The sequence below is a fragment of the Miscanthus floridulus genome, chromosome 2, assembly GCF_019320115.1.
Source record: "Miscanthus floridulus cultivar M001 chromosome 2, ASM1932011v1, whole genome shotgun sequence".
Classification (NCBI taxonomy): Eukaryota; Viridiplantae; Streptophyta; class Magnoliopsida; order Poales; family Poaceae; genus Miscanthus; species Miscanthus floridulus.
Window position 1 is genome coordinate 54,864,623 of NC_089581.1, and position 17,372 is coordinate 54,881,994.

At 41.3% G+C, this 17,372-nt stretch overlaps 2 protein-coding genes across 2 annotated transcripts; one reads left to right on the forward strand and one right to left on the reverse strand.

The window, feature by feature from the left end:
* Positions 1-11,851: 11,851 nt before the first annotated feature.
* LOC136538843 (putative ripening-related protein 7) lies at positions 11,852-12,271 on the forward strand. Its single transcript, XM_066530789.1, has one exon. It carries the CDS (start codon positions 11,852-11,854, stop codon positions 12,269-12,271), a length of 420 nt encoding a protein of 139 aa, XP_066386886.1.
* A 3,409-nt stretch (positions 12,272-15,680) lies between these two features.
* On the reverse strand, positions 15,681-16,493 carry LOC136538844 (putative ripening-related protein 6). The gene has a single exon (XM_066530790.1). The coding sequence runs from the start codon at positions 16,441-16,443 to the stop codon at positions 15,955-15,957; it is 489 nt and encodes a 162-aa protein (XP_066386887.1). The 5' UTR covers positions 16,444-16,493; the 3' UTR covers positions 15,681-15,954.
* Positions 16,494-17,372: the final 879 nt, after the last annotated feature.

Sequence of the window (17,372 nt, forward strand, 5' to 3'; positions counted from 1 at the left end):
TATGGTGCGTTTCTTATACTCCCGGGAGTAGTTACTCCCTGTGTATTAGCGGGTGAGTGTGGATAGAAACAGATCCGCTGGTTAGTTAAGTGATTTAATTAATTATTAATAAATTAGCTTTTCTCTATCCTTGCCTCACCGACTCACGGTGGTTAGCTTTTTTATCGTAACAACCAACTAAAAATTAGTAGATCCATCCAAACTAACAGTGAGTATATAGGCATACTAAATTAATTAGTATGCATGCATACAGTCACGTATCACTAGATTAATTCGAGTATGTATTCATACTATTAGAAGCACGTATGCATTTATACTCATAGTATATGCATATACTTTTCTTCGTAATAGAGTATGCTTACATACTAGTGAGTACTCCCTCGAAAGGATGCAACTATGGGTTGCGTGCCACTAAAAGTAGTTCATGCTTGATCAAGTTTCTGATAAATAGTATTCGTATTTATGGCTCCAAATTAATTTATTACAAAAATATATTTCATAATTAATCTAATAATATTTAATATAGTAAATATTAATATTTTTTTATCTATAATTGATCAAACTCGAGATACTAAAATGTGATACCATGCTAGAATTGCATTCTTTCTTAAACGGAGGGAGTATATACGTATACCTATCAAAGGAGTATGAGCGCACACGTGTAATGATAGTATGAGTACATACATTTTTTATGAGGAGTATGAGTACATAATTATTTTTATGGAGTATGAATACGTACATGCTTACTGGATCTAATCTGAAAAAAGTATACAAATATACTCTTCTGGTCTAAAAAGCATCAGATGATACTCTCATCTAAAAAAATCATGGAATTGCAGGCGCCATTGTTCCTGTCTCATGCTCCGTCTGCTATTGAACTGGTGGGTAAAAGTTCACAGCTTTGGAGGGAGTATTTATCAACGAAAGTATCCATCTATACACTTATATGAAAAACATTATTCTAATCAAAGAAAGTATCATGTGATACTCTAATCCGTGAAAGAAGTATCCAACGATACACTTTTATGAAAAAAAGTATGTAGAGATATTATTTTTTGAAAATAACATGAATAAAAAACAACTAACAGCTTTGTGCAGGTTTTCCTTCATGCAGATTTGTGCATGGCTATGTGTGTTCTTGAATCTTCTCCCCGTTGCTGGCTTGAGAAGGCACGTAGACTAGTTCTTGCTCGGCATCGATGGAATGACTATCGTCGTCTCCGGCCACGGGATCAAGGATCACTGTGCGCATGTTGGGGAGTGCGCCAGGTGCTCTGCCGCACTCATCAAGAGAAAGCGGTGGCATAGCTCTTCTCGGGGGAGAACGCCATGGTGTCCCACTGCCGCCAGGATCTTGCTGCTGCAGTGCCGCCGCCATGCCTCGATCTGGATCACGGCGTCGCTCAGCAGAGAGGAGAGAGAGACACACATGTAGCACAGCCTACGGTCACCCACTCACCCTGGTTCCGCTCCATGCAGCGCCGTAGGCCGGTCGCCAGCGGTGGCGCGCCCTGCCTCCCTGCCGAGCCGCAGTGACCATGAACTAGATGAGAACGAAGCAGACATCGTGGGATATGAATGAATTTGAATGGAAGTCGATCGTACCTATCTCATCTAGCGAGTCCAGCGAAGGGATAAATAATGATTAAAAAATATTTACTCAGTGGAAGACTAGATATGCTTTATCGGGTTTAATTGTTTGTGACTCGCTAAGAGTACCAACGCATGGACAGGAGTACATGGTTAGGAGGAGAGAGTAACTACTCCCAGAGAGTAGGAAATTATATATATATATATATATATATATATATATATATATATATATATATATATATATATATATATATATATATATATATATATAGAACTACTATTCTGTAGCTGGCTACAAATAACTTATTCTCTAGCCACTTTGAGTTACGATAAGTACTATATTAATTTACGAGATTATAGTAACTCCTTACTAAGTGGTTTACTATAACGTTATGGTAAATATCCCCATGTGTTATAGTAACCCAACTATCATAAATATGTATTAACATTATCATAAATTAGCATATAAAATTATCGTAAATGGAGGTGACTACAGAATAACTTATTTTATAGCTGGCTACTTATATATATATATATATATATATATATATATATATAGGAACTTTGACATGTTAATGTTGTATATGTAATTTTGTGATACAACTTCTTAAATATGTAGCTTTGTGATAATATTGACAAACTATTTGTAGCTTTGTGAAACTTATTCTATCTCTTATATTATATTGTTAATGGCATTGAAATTGACATGCTACATAGCCGTCTCTCAGAATATTAAACCAATGGTACTAAATTTGTATGGAATATTCTATAATTTTTTTTGGCTAGTCTTTAAGCAAAGATAATAAAACTCAATCTCATATATTTGTCCACCTTAACTCAAGGGAAGAAAAGGATGGAGTAGTTCGATAGTGTGTCTCCAATAATATCAAGTCAAGGCAAGAAAAGCATGGAGTTAGCCTTTTGCTTGATATGGCAAGTTAACAACAACGTATTCAGCTTTATAGTAAATATAAGGCTCTATGACATGTGGGTCTATGTTGACTAAGGACGGTGATGTAGCAGTCAATCTAGCCAACATGTTACTTGTTGTGCTGTTTGTAGGTGATGCAACTTTTATTCATAGTAAATAGCCACACAATTGGTTGGAGATGCTCGCCGTTAGGACAATATCCTCTTTCATGCTAAATTTCGGTATTAATTTATTTAAATTTTCACCATGCTAATACCAAATGATCAATCTCATATGTAATATGTGGCGCACAAATTTGTGGCTGTCATCATCTCCTATCTTACAAATTAATGTATAGGGGCTAATACCATCACTGGACTTTTTATTAGGCCAGTCTCAGTGGGAGTTTCATATCCCAATTTTCAACACATCCATATTTTAAAAACAGTGTAGAAGAGCTTTATCCCCATGAAATTCTCTCTGCTCCCATGAAACTCTTATCATCTCTCTCTTCATTAATATGATGCAACATTAGCATATTTAATGCCCATAAAACTCTGATAAAAATCACATTGAGACTGACCTTATGATCTAATGACTTAGTTAAATAAAAAAAATATGTCTAATATAACTACAAGATTAATAAAAAAATATAAAAGAAGAAAAGACCCACACCGTTACATTTTATGATAATCTAATGTCTTAGATTAATAAAAATGTCAATACCTAATACAATTACATGATTAATCGAACGACAAAAGGAACATACATTGTTACATTTTATTTTACGGATTATATTAAAAAATAATCCTATCCCTAATACAATTATGGAAAGTAAATTTGAAATAATAAACAAATTTTAAAAATAACAATTTGATTTCCATAAGAGTTGGAAAGAAAATTTTCTAAATACAAATTCCATGTAAAACACAATTGTTTAAGGCAAAAAAATTTAATAAAAATATGAAAAGTTAAAAGTTTGATCCTCAAATGAATTAATATAAAGAAAGAAGTACATATGTAGTCAATAGAAACTATAGTTAGTAATAATTTCCATAAGTTGGAAGAAGTACCTAAAGAAAAAGAATAATATATTAATAAGTAGAACTACTGCATTATCATATAAATCCATATTATAACGATCTAGACTTATAAAAAGGTATAAGAAAATAAATGAAGACTCTAACATAGTTTAAATATGTATAGGAAGAGATAATAATACTCTAGAATTCAATCAGCGTCCCAACTAGATTTCACCATATAGTAATAAAAATCAAAGAAATCATAGGATCCTTATGGGAGAGAATACAAATACCCACAATAGCTATCCAACCTAGTATCTTTGCATGCCCATAGTGTCTTGGTGTGCCCATAAAAAATCATCAAAGCACTTCAGATCCACATCACTTCTTCCTACTGCACCGTGCTATGGGCCTCAACATCTCAGTTTGCCCTCTTGTCATGGCTCTAAGATCGGCAAATCATTTTTCCCTGTGTTCGTGGCAGGATAGTTTTGCATCTCCAGTGACATGAACGAAGGAAAGAACCAAACATAATGTGTTGGTTACAACATTCAACAACCATGGGTCAAATTTAACGGCTCATGGTAGTGACCATGGGAAGAAAAAGATTCTTGTCACTACTAGATTCAGGTTCTTTGCCGATTGCCTGAGGCACTCGGCAAAGGCCAAATTGCACTCGGCAAAGCCTTTGCTGAGTGCGGCACTCGGCAAAGAACACACGGTAAAAAATTGATCGGCAAAGCTCTTTTTGCCGAGTGTCTTTCATCGGACACTCGGCAAAGGCTTTACCGAGAGCCCCGGGGGCACTCGGCAAAGAAAAGCGACCGTCACGGCGTCGGCCCCATTGACAGTCGCTTTGCCGAGTGCCAACCCTGTAGGCACTCGGCAAAGATTTTTTTTAAAAAAAATTCTTTGCCGAGTGCCCTCTATCCGGCCCTTGGCAAAGATGTTTTATTTTTTTCTAAAAATTCTTTGCCGAGTGCCCCCTGGCCGGCGCTCGGCAAAGTTTGAATTTTTTTTAAAAAAAATTCTTTGCCGAGTGCCCTCTGACCGGCACTCGGCAAAGTTTGAATTTTTTTTAAAAAAATTCTTTGCCGAGTACCATGCTGGAAAAATAGTTTTCCGAGCGCCCATTTTTTCAGCTTTGCCGAGTGCTGTGACCATGGCACTCGGCAACGGGGTCCTTTGCCGAGTGCAACACTCGGCAAAGTGACCCAAAACGACAATTTTTATTTTATTTTTATATTCCATCATGACAAATAAATTTATACAAACATATATCACATATATATCTCATTCATCACATATATATCTCATCCATCACATATATATCTCATCCATCCACACATCCATCCGCACATATCACATCCATCACAATATATATCACATATATAATAATAAGTGCTTAAGTCCATCTAAATAAATCCACAAGTCCATCAAAGTCCACAAGTGCATCATAAGTATATCACAAGTCCATCACCAAGTGAACAACAAATGAAAAAAATACAACGTGCACTCATCTCGGCCACTACGACTGTGGTGAAGGCCCAACTCCATCATTCAGAGGTGCATGAGGTGGATTATTCGAACCACCGTCGGATAGAGACTGCACAAAGGAGAAAAGATTGTATGTGAGACAAGATTATTTGGATAGCTAATCTAGGAAGGTAGAGGCCATACAAACAAAACACAAGCGAAAGTAAAAAACTTTAACACTCACAGGAGTAGTTGCAGCTGCAAGACACGAAGGCGGAGGTGGAACCAATAGCCCAGCTGGCAGAGAGAAGCCCACACGTTGCCTAAGCCCTTGTAGGAACTCCGTAATGTCTGTCAGCCTCTACGGCTGGGCCTACCGCTCGGCCCGCTCGGCCTCCAGCTAGGCCGCCATCCTCTGCTGCCCGGCCTCTAGCTCCTGACGTTGCCTTATTTCTTGTTCTAGCCGGGCCTACAATATTTCACTCCAATGTTTCAGTAATGCAAAGCTAATTAAGGTGTGTAAAGATCAATGCATGACGAGTAAAATAGGAATAACCTCGAGTGCGTCGACCCGGTGTTGTGCAGCGGTCGACCGTATGCCAATGGCTAGGCTCTCGCTCGTGCTCCATGCTCGGATCTGGGAGAGAGAGGGAGTAGAGGCCGTGTCGATGATGCCGTCGCCAAGCCAGAACCGCCCATGCTTTTTGCCTTGCCCCAACCTCATGACGACCACTCCATCGAAGTCCTAGGTGCTCGGATCATGGTCGGGCCCATAGAGCGACCTCGCCACCTCAGTGTACTCACTGATGCGGGAGTGGACACTCAGGTTCGTGTATGCCTCGGGCGGGTCCTCTAGGTTGAAGGAGACATCGGACGTCGCCTTGCCCTTGTGGGCCATACACCATGCCTAGAAGTCCGAGCAAGCCTGGCCACTATGTGACGCCGACTGCGAGAAAGACAGCACGATGATTTGAAATCAGGCAGAACTGAGCGTCACAATAGATAAATGAATTCGCGTACCCATGCTTGTTTGTATCCGGCGAGGCTGCTGCTGCCTTGATGGTGTGCTGGACCTTGTATCTACAAATGACGGTCCTAGGGATCCCTGTGCATCTTGAGGTACTCCTCCGTGAACCACCTCTCCACCACCATCGCCCAGCACTCGGGATATGCTTGGCACCACTTGGGAAACATCTACATGTCATCAAGTATTGGACATATAAAAAGATCAAATTAAACCAACTTAATCTCAAAACGAATCAATATTGATGTTCTTCATTTACCTTAAGGTACTGCTTCCGGGTCAGCTGCATCTCTCTTGCGTCTTTCTTGGTTTTCCTCTCTCCAAGCTTTGACCCGTAGTAGGTTACGATGGCCTGGATGTGCACCTCGTGATGCATGCCGGCGATGAGTTTTTTATAGGCTTTGGTAGTCACCTGCTCCGCCCTGGCCTCAAATCCCTCCTCGCATCTGTAATAAGTCTACATACAAAAGCGATATATCCATTCATTATTTCAAGAAAAGTCCAATAAATACGACGTATTGAGCAATGTTGTGCGAGGGAGACTTACCCAAAACTCTGCCTTCACCCACGCCACCTTGTTGGGGTACTCTGCATCGGGGGCGACGACGTAGTGGTCAAACGAGTAGGTTGGCTCCGTCTTCGATGCGTACATGACAATGTTGGGAAAGTGTTGTCTGCACAGAAGACCTAGGATGCCGTTGACTAGCCGTGCGCTACCACCCGACACAACCACCCAGTTCCTGCACAAGTGATTAAGAAAAATTATTAGTTTTTTTATCATATCATATGAAGTAGTGGTGATAACATATAAAGTTACTTACTTTTGCCCTTCGGGGTGAATCACTGGGCGTTGGTGAGGAAGCGGAACCTGTGGGAGACTCGTGGGACCTCGCAAGTAGACACTTGAAGAGGAGTCAGAGGAAGCGGAACCCATGCCTACCGCCTCCCACGGCGTGGGAGGAGACTCATCCTTGTGCGACCCCTTCTCCTCGTCTGTCTGCCGAACCAGCTCCTCGTCCGACTCGTCCATGGGCGCCACCTCCTCCAGCACCTCCTCACACGGTGTGGGAGGAGATGGCCCCCTCCTGCGGTTGGCAGTCCTCCTCCTCCTCCTTCTGTCCGATCCCTCGGCCGCCCCCTCCACCTCCTCCTGCAGCTGGCGTGGTCTTTGGTAAATCGAGTTCATGGACCTATGACGGTCGCCCGCCATCTTTGTTCATTCACCTGCAATAAAAAAGAAAAACAAGACGTAATTAGAAATATGTGCAAAAATGAACAAAACATAATTACAAAAAATATAGTAATACATGTATTAGAAATATATGCAAAAATGAACAAAACATAATTACAAAAAACATAGTATTACATGTATTAGAAATAATCTTCATGATTGAGATTAGCTGGATCATAGGCCTCGTCATCACTATCAACATTATCCGAAGGAGGAATGTTGTCTTCATTATCATTGCCTAAATGTAATCGCTCAAGCATTTGTATGTCCTTCAGATTTCGCACCTCGTCTCCAGCGTCCTCGTCATCATCCCTTTCATTGTCTACTTCCATTCCTATCTCTTTGGTTAAGTCTATGTCAAACCTCCCTTGTAACCCCTCTTCTTGATAGAACTCTCCATCATATGTGTTTGGGTTAAAGTTGTAATCTTCATCATTTGGGACAGGTAGTTTACCGTGTGGCGATACCTTGTGCACAATAGACCAACCCTTAAGATGCTCGGTGTCTTTGCACGCGTATGACGTATAATAAACCTGGACGGCCTATTGAGCCACAATGTAGACATCTTTTCCTAGATAGACGGAATCCTGTCGAATCTCGACTAGCCCAAGCTTAGGGGTCTATCTCATTACTCAAGGATAAAACCAGTGGAATTTGAATATGACAGGAGTAAGATGTTTGGAACCATAGAATGATAGTTCGTAGATTTCTTCAATTCTTCCATAATACTCGAGTCCATCAGTGCCGGGCGTAACAACTCCACTGTTTGTGGTTTTTCGATTGGACCGACTCTGCTCATAGCTTGCTGTGTGAAAACGATATCCATTCACGTCATAACCGGTAAATGACTTGACCCTAACGGCACAACCGTTTGCAACCTGTCTCAGCTCGTCACTTATAGGCGCATCAGTTTGGGCTTTCTGTTTAAACCAACAAATGAAATCAGGGCTCTCTGGTCCCGCACCCTATGAAAGAAGGGTATCATTTTCTTGCGGGTAGGTTGCCTTGATCCATGTCAGGATTAACGAAGAAATTCCTTGTACCAACGAGAAACAAGGGGGTTAGACGAAGAAACAAAGACATACGGCGAAATGAAACAAGTTTATTCAGAACTTACCCAATGAACGGCTGCACCTCGATAAGGTTGGTCAACACATATAGCATGATACTACGCCACTCTTCATTTTTCAATTGCTTAGTGGTCGATGCACTTGCGCTTCCAAGTTGCCATTGGAAAAGGCTGAGGTTTGTCCTGGTTTGTAAGCATCGTACGTGATAACATGCACCAAACCTTCTCAAATTTTTATCACATCCTCCACATACGATATCATGACATCTCGACAAGTTTCATGATTTTCGGACTTCGTTTGTATTTTATAGAATTTAAAAACAATTCGTCCGCAAGTTCGTGGTCATGTTTCGTGAATAAGATGTTCGAAATTTTGGGTCTGTTTCTAGATACAGCCTCACACTACACTCAATACCATGAATATCATTTTTTGAATCATTAAATTCCATTATTCGATGCACGTGCAGTTCAAATTTGCATTTTCCGAAAAAATTCAATTAAATGAAATAAATTAACTAAATATAGCAAAAAGCCATAAAAATGTACCAAATTTTAAAATGGAGTCTCATGTACTGTATGAGGACTCGAGGAAAATTTTAGAGTTCAAAAATGAAAAAAAATAGTTTGCCATTATTCTTTGTCGAGTGTCAGGGTCTGGCACTCGACAAAGAAGTGGTTTTGCCGAGTGCCTACCTGGTGGCACTCGGCAAACCTAGACGGCAGACGGCGGCCGTTACCTGACGCCGCTTTTTGCCGAGCGCTAGGGTTTGTCGAGTGCCTGACACTCGGTAAAAAGGGCCTTTGCCGAGTGTCTGGCTTTGCCGAGTGCCTGACACTCGGCAAAGCCTTCTTTGCCGAGTGTATATCGTTGCTGAGTGCGACACTCGATAAAATAGCTCTTTGCCGAGTGCCTGACTTTTAGCCATCGGCAAAGAAAATTGCACTCGATAAAGGATCTGTTTCCCATAGTGTGTGGCCGATATTAATAATGACCAGGCCATGAAAAGCATATTGTCTTTTGATACCATATGTGTAATTTTTTTCATCGATAGTCCTATGCACATGCATGAGAAGCTCGTAGCAGAGCAAGAAAAATCTTCTTCGCAATAAGCTTAGCACTAGCGGAAATAAATGTGGTCAAATCATGGCTAACAACAATATATTAGATTACCATGGGTAGCAGGCCTAAAATCAGCACATCACCAGTGGTACAATGTGATATATAAATCAAAGGGTCAAGAAACTAAACAATTTGTGAGAGACTTAGGCAATAGTTTTATTAAAAATAGAGCTAAAACTGAAATATGTCTTGATTTTGCACCAGTAGAATACGCATGGCCACGGTAGTAGTGGAATAAAAGAATATGAAAGAGGGAAAGACAAAAAATAGTTTTAAGCCAATAAATTCAACGATAATAGTTCTATGAAGTTAATATAAATAGATAGATGCAATGGGCTGTATGAAAAAAATAACCAATACAATCAAACAAATAAACAAAATTATTTATAAAAGATATTTTCAAATAAGAAACACTAACTGTTATAGTGAGAAAACGCTAACTACTTATTTGCGCAGGCCACCTTTCTATTAATATTTTAGTTTGGATATGTCTACAGTTGTTTTGACCCCTCCTGTTAACTGAATTTTTCCTATGCACTCACACCGTCTTCTAGCTATATTTACCCTGTTTTATTACTATATTTATAATAATTTCTTCAGTGTAATTTATTAAACGGAGTGATGTAATTTGGGAATAACACAAATATATACCAATTTTTTATAAAAAAATTATAATTTTTTTCTATGAATTTCAAATATCAGAGAAATATATATCAAATTGTCCACAAATATCATCAAATTGTTCACAAACTTATAAATTTACAAATTTCTCTATTGAGAAGCGTGCATGACGAACTGCGACGTGTCCTGGATTGGATCTTTTGTGTGCACGCGGCCAGCTAGCAGGCATGGCGGCCGCTGCTCCACTTTTGCCACGTACTACGCACGCACGGATAATGGACGCATACACCTAACAATGGCAGGCGCATCGGACGCCCTGGGCCATCGGCGGACGTCAACGAACGGCCCAAAAATCAGTTGATACAAGCTCCTAAATTAATCGGTTGATAGATAGCAATACTGTTAGTTGTGGCTAGAAGGTGTCACCACTCACCATGGATACGAGGTTGATGTGAACTTTCCTGAACCTACCTAAAACCCCAAGACAAGTTTAAGGCCGCTTTGCTGAAAAAACAACCCGAAACACTGTTTCGACTGATTTGTTGTGAGAGAAAAATACCATTCTAGCTGATAAAACAAGCTGAAAAGCATGGATTACCAGACAAGCGAACATGGTAGTGATTATGCAAATCTCTTCTAATATACTCCGTATGTCACATAGATTAAACTCTGCTTTTTGCAAAGATAGTTCAGACATACTTTCGAGACAAATAAATATGGAGTACCCTCAACATTTCTTCCAAAGTGCATTTAACCTAACTTACTCCCTCCGGATAAAAATAGTAAGTGACATTCTACAGTTGTTTGGAACTATAAGATTTTATTAAACTTGGAATAGTTTCTTGTTACGATATATTTGTAGAAAATGACAAATGCACATTGCTATTATACCAACTTTCAAGATCAGTCTACTTGTACCATTTTCCAAGCAGTCAAACTCAACAGGTAAAAAGCAATTTATGGTCAGAGTTTAGAATGGTTGACTTAAGACAATAAAAATCGTTACTCAGTAAATGGAGGCGAGTAGGGGTAGGCTAAACCCCGGTACGGTTGAGGGCAAAAATAAATTAACTTTACTGCAAATAAACCTATGTCCTTTTCGCTTGGTTTATAAGCTGGACTTTTTCAGCCAACGAACAGTATTTTTCTCTCACCTCAAATCAGTCAACAGTACTTTTAGTCATGGCTTATCAGCCAAGCGAACATAGCTTATAGTAGCAGGTCCAGGTCAAATTTCAGTAACACGTACTTCCCTCGTGTTGCCACGGAAATTAAATTCATTTTGTCTCATGGTCCGACCTGACGGTTGACTAAGTCTCCTAATCATCACCTGACAGAGTGACAGCAAGGCACGTTGGCCCTTCATTAGGGAACCAAAGTATATGAAACTCGTCGTATGCAATTTCTTCGGTTGATCAGCCAGTGGAATGATGAAGTACACGTCCACTCAAATTAAACATTTGGGGATTTCCAGCTTCAGCTTCCAAAACAAAACATCGGCTTGCTCATCAGTTGTTGTTGCGCAGGAATTACCGAGAGGCGGATGTGGTAACATCGCAGCGATCTGACAGCCTGACACATATCATTACATACGGATAGTAGCTAGCATTCCTGATAGTACAACGCAACGCACTTGTCTCAGATAGGGCCCGGCCAATTAACCTGGTATCGAGCTCAACGGTCTGAGAAGTGAGAGCACGCCAATATATACGCCCCACGGGCCAAGCGGCAGTGCAGCACCTCGACAGAGCTCATTAGTCATTAGCAATAAATAATTAAATAGCGATGGCGAAGGCTAAGATCGCGGTAGTCATCGTCATCCTTGCTCTGCTTCAGGTCTCATGCGCCACAGCCCGGAAGCCCGATGGCGGCAGCGGCGGCACCTCTGCTGTGATGACGGTGAACGGGTTCGAGAAGGGCGGGACCGGTGGAGGCCCGTCGGAGTGCGACGGCCAGTACCACGACGACGACGACCTGATCGTGGCGCTGTCCTCGCGGTGGTACGCGGGAGGGAAGAGGTGCCACAATAAGATCCGCATCACGAGCAAGGACACCGGGGAAACCGTGGAGGCCACGGTCGTGGACGAGTGCGACTCCAACCGCGGCTGCAAGAACAACATCGTGGATTCCTCTCCCGCCGTCTGGAAGAAGCTCGGCCTCGATACTAAGGTCGGCGAGGTCCCCGTCACCTGGTCCGACGCCTGAATTCACACGTCACGCACCGAGTTAATTACTACAGGTAGTTTAATTTGCTAGATCGACTCTCCGCTTGATACCGGAGAGGTCAAATAAAAGTTTGCTTTCACGAGGGTGCAGAACCCCCCGTTGGATGGGCGCGCGGCGAGGGGCACATATTCTGGAGATGCCGGCGTGCTGCTGTGTCATTACTACAAGTAGTTTTTTTTTTGTAACACTCTCCGCTTAATAGTGTGGACAGGTTGAATAAATTAAAGTTTCCATTCACGAAGGGCTAGAACAAACTGCTGTTTGGTATATGCGTGTTATTTCCTTGTAAAATCATGTTCCTCCGAATTATATATATCACGTCACGTCTTTGTGAGTTTGATTTGCTATGTGTCAAATGTCAGTGCCGGTCTCTTCAAAACCGGCTGAGATAATGCCTGTAGGCCCATCACTGCCGGTCTGGGGCTAAAACCTGTGTAGTGATAGGACCAACCGGCGGTGATATTCGGGTCATCATTTTAGATAAAACTGGCGCTAATATTATCATTGTCGGTTTTAGCTAGGAACCAGCAGTGATATTGGGTCACCACTGCTGGTTTTTGGCTAAATAACCGAGAACTGAAAACTGAACCGAAAGAACCGGAACCGAAACCGAAAAAACCGAACCGAATTAACTGATCAAATTTCGGTTCCTGGGCTCGGTTAACCGAAATAACCGAAGGAACCGAAATTCACAAACAAGCCCAATAAACCTTACAACCTAGGCCTAATACCAACTTAACCCTAGATATAAAAGGTGGATGACACCCCCTCACAGCCTCACACCCTCACATTTTTTAAAATCTCGGCATTGTGCTTTTTTAAAAATCTTTTTTCCTATTTTTTCTATTCTTTTTTTGCTGCTTGTGTAAATTCTCGGTTAGTTCGGTCGGAACCGGAACCGAACCGAACTAACCGAAACCGATTTTGCTCGGTTCCAAGATTTGCGAAGAACCGATCGGTTCCTATTTGTAGAGAACCGAATTTGTGTCATAAACTGAAGAACCGAACCGATCGGTTTCGGTTAACCGAACACCCAGGCCTAATACTATCTGACTAAAATAGACATTGATACTATCTGTCAGTTCATGGCTTGAACCGGTAGTGATATGTTGCACGAAAAACTTCATAGCTTTCTCATATGATGTTCGACGAAGACGAGTTTTACACCAAAGTTGCAGTACTCGACGAGATCTACAACTTTGTAGTTCAAACTTTTTTGATTTGAGATCGTGTGGATGTCCAAACCAGTGACGTAGCCAGCGGTGGGGCTAGGGGGGCTTTAGCCCCCCCTACCCATCCTGAGCACGTGGAGTTTTCCTAAGTTCTGCCTTAAAATTTTATGCATACATGTATTAGGTAAGAGGGGCTAAGGTTAAGAGAAGATAAAAAAAACTCTATTCTTTTGTTCAGCCCCTCCTAAATTTTTTTCTGGCTTCGTCACTGGTCCAAACATACCCCACAAGTATTTACCAATCAATTTTTAAAAAGAATACCATTAATCTCCGGCGTGAACATAGACCCAAGTGAAAGCAAATGAGGAATAATAACACCATGAATTTGTCTTATAGAACACTCGAAATGCAAAACTAACAATGAAGTGGTCATATCATCTAAATACCATAGAAGGTATAAGAATATTGGTGATATTGACAATTGAATTATCCCCTAAATACCAAATGCAATACTACATTTACTACTTATTAGGGGTACAATTCGAATCCTGGAGACTTGTAGAAAAATATAATTTGAAAATCCATTACATGTATTCAAACTCTAGAATGAGATTTGAGGTACTATCTAGAAGATATCTATCATTATAACTCATTTACCCCTATAATACTCTTGGGCCTCGTTTGGATCCTTGGAATTGAATTTATTTTAATAATTACAATTTAGACACACATTAATTAATTTAATATAGTTGTATATGGATTATATTTGTATATAATTGTTGGCTATACGAGAAAGATACTTATGTGTTGCATTTCTACCATAGGGGAGTGAGTTGAAGAGCGTGTTATAAGTTGCAAAGTAGAAACATTAGAATTGTGATCTATAGAATCACTTTCCATCTTCCACCCTATGAATTTGAGATAGGCTTATATGTGAACTTTGGAAAGTGGTGGAATGTCAAATTCCAAGCCAAATAGCCTAATTTATTAAGTAGATTTCAATTCCTCCAAATGAAATGATCCAAACGGCCCCTTAAAGAATTTAGTCCCCTAGAAAGATAGATTTTATTTGTATTGTACAACTAATAATTGGTCATATACACATCAAGAATATTGCTCATATTTATTCATTTCACAATTCACAGAAGAACTGCAAGCCAAGTTTTTGAAAGACAAAGTATTGTGGTGCCAATTATGCATACAATTATGAAAAGTGTGATTTCAGTGATTTGAGCAATGAAGTTCAAAGGATGACTTTACGAGGGGATCATATTTGATTAAATCTACCTCGAAAGTAAACCAATATGATCTTATTTGGCAAAATGTTGAAGTTTATGCATAGAACATGAACATTGACATTTGTTCATGAAGAATAGAAGATGTTGAAGAATAATACATGACCAAAAATGTTAAGTGTTGTATTCTTTTTTCCCTATGTGGGTTTTTACACAAGATTTTTAATGAGGCAATATGTGTGCAATGTAATTTGCGAATACGATCTACTCTTTTCTCCTAAACCGTTTTAAATTAGGGGCTATTGTGTTCTTGCCCCTACTTTGTTGTGAAATTGTGATTTTGCCCTCGTTTTTCTAACTTTGTGATTTTGCCCTTAACTGTTCACAAGTCAACGCGATTTTACCCCAGGTCAACGATAAAAACAGGGGCAAATTCGCGTTGACCAGGGGCAAAATCGCGTTGACTTGTGAACAGTTAAGGGCAAAATCACAAAGTTAGAAAAACGAGGGCAAAATCACAATTGCACATCTATGTAAGGGGCAAGAACACCATTTTCCCTTTAAATTACCACTAGGTTTTCGGTTAGAGTTTTCAATGAGGCATGTACATATCGTGATAATCGTCGAAGAGGAAGTGTTGTAAAACATAAAGATTCTAACTTGAAAAGAAAGGAGGAGGAATTATAGATCTTAGTCCATTCTCTTAAGCTTGTTGTGAACTATATATACATGAGATGAGAGCTCTACGTTATAATCATTGGTATTCGAATGATAAAGAACAGTTCTTCTGTGTCTATGTATTCTTTTATTTTTATCTACTGCATTGCTCATATGAGACGGGGAGAGACAGATTTTAACTGCTGTCAACGTGTTTTGAGTGGTGAACAACTAACGCGATATATATGAACAAACACGTGGTTTTTAGAAACTGATAGACTGACAGGAACACCTTAACGTTACATGACAAGTAGCGTACACCATGCAAGTAGTTTTATTCTGCCACTCTAGCTACCTACTAGGTAGCATGCCTCGAGAGTAGCAATATATAATTGTCACAAACGACACACAAATCAACTGTACCGTCATCCTCTCATTCTCTAGATGCAGGTACAATTACAGACTCCACGTACGTGACAACAACAACGCAAGCCGCAGGGACAAGGGGACCTGATCAAAGAACATGTCTTCGTCCTTCCCTTGCTGGCGGCCGGCCGGCAAGACCACCGGCCGCCCCCCGCGCGACCGACGGCTGGTTTCATGCGTCGGACCAGGTGACTGGGACCTCGCCGATGTCGGTGTCATGCCCGAGCTTCTTCCAGACGGCCTTGGACGTGTCGACGATGTTGTTCTTGCAGCCGTGGTGGGAGTCGCACTCGTCCACGACCGTTGCCTCCACGGTGCGCCCGTTCTGCACGCTCGTGATGCGGATCTTCTTGTGGCACCTCTTCCCTCCCGCGTACCACCCCGTGGACAGCGCCACGATCAGGTCGTTGTCGCTGTGGTACTTGCCGTCGCACTCTGATGGGCCTCCGCCGTCCTCGTCCTTCTGGAACCCGTTCACCGTCATCACCGCGCGCGTGCCGTGGGCCGACACCGGCGGGGACGAGCAGCCGTTGCCCTTGTGGCCCAGCAGGACCGAGTCCCCGCCGCACGGGTCCGGGTCGTGGTGATGCCGCGCGACGCCGCACGAAACCTGCACCAGAACAAGCACGGCCAGGACGACGGCAAGCGTAGCGTTCGCCATTGCTAACAGCTCTACCCCCTTCGTAAGCTGTAGCTAGCCTTGTACTTGCACTTGCACTTGGTCACTTGCCGTGGTTCTTCAGGTGTGCGCCTCGAGTGGTTTAAATAGGCGCGCGCGTGCGGTCGAGCCACGTGTCAATCGCATCGTTGTTTGAGGACTGAGATGCAACAAATCCGTTTTCCTAGAATACCACTACGATTCTCTTTGGTACACTCGATACCGGACGGGGACAGGTACGGTCCGTGGTAAACCGATGGTTTTGGATTTCATGGTGTCGCTTATGTTATTACAGCGGTAATATCCAAGGGGGGATATGTTATTACCGCTATTATTGGAACGGGTATGCATGACGGCAGCAATGATGTCCATATCGTCAGAAAAAATTCACCAGTGATCGCAAATCACGTCATTAGCTGTACTTAACCCTATGAACACTTTCGTGAAAGACAAGTTGCCCATGCAGGGACATATCAACACCCACTGGGCTGTATAAATATGTAATAATCTGTTTTTTAGAACTGAAAAAAGAGGCTTTCGCCCCTACAGGAATTTTATTAAAAGATAAAGTCACAAGAGGAGACAACAGTCAAGACAAGAAAAATTAAGAACAAAGAATGAAAGAAAGAAAATAAAATGAAGCAAGAAAATTACGAATGATTCTGGATCCATTGATCAAATAAAGCGGAGTTTTTTTTGCCTTGGCCCTTAAGGTGAGAAGCTGGATTTCTTTCTTGAACACCTCCTTTGCCCAGGACATCAAAATTGCAGAGATCATGAAGAATCTATTATTAACCTGTGATCTTATCTCTAGTATAGCCTCTGTAGGTATGATGTGACTGTTAGATAATCTACTGCTATCTTGTGTAAACACAACAAGGGAAGTCAGCGCCGAAAAGGCCTCCTGCTGTGATACTGTAGCCGCTGCAGGT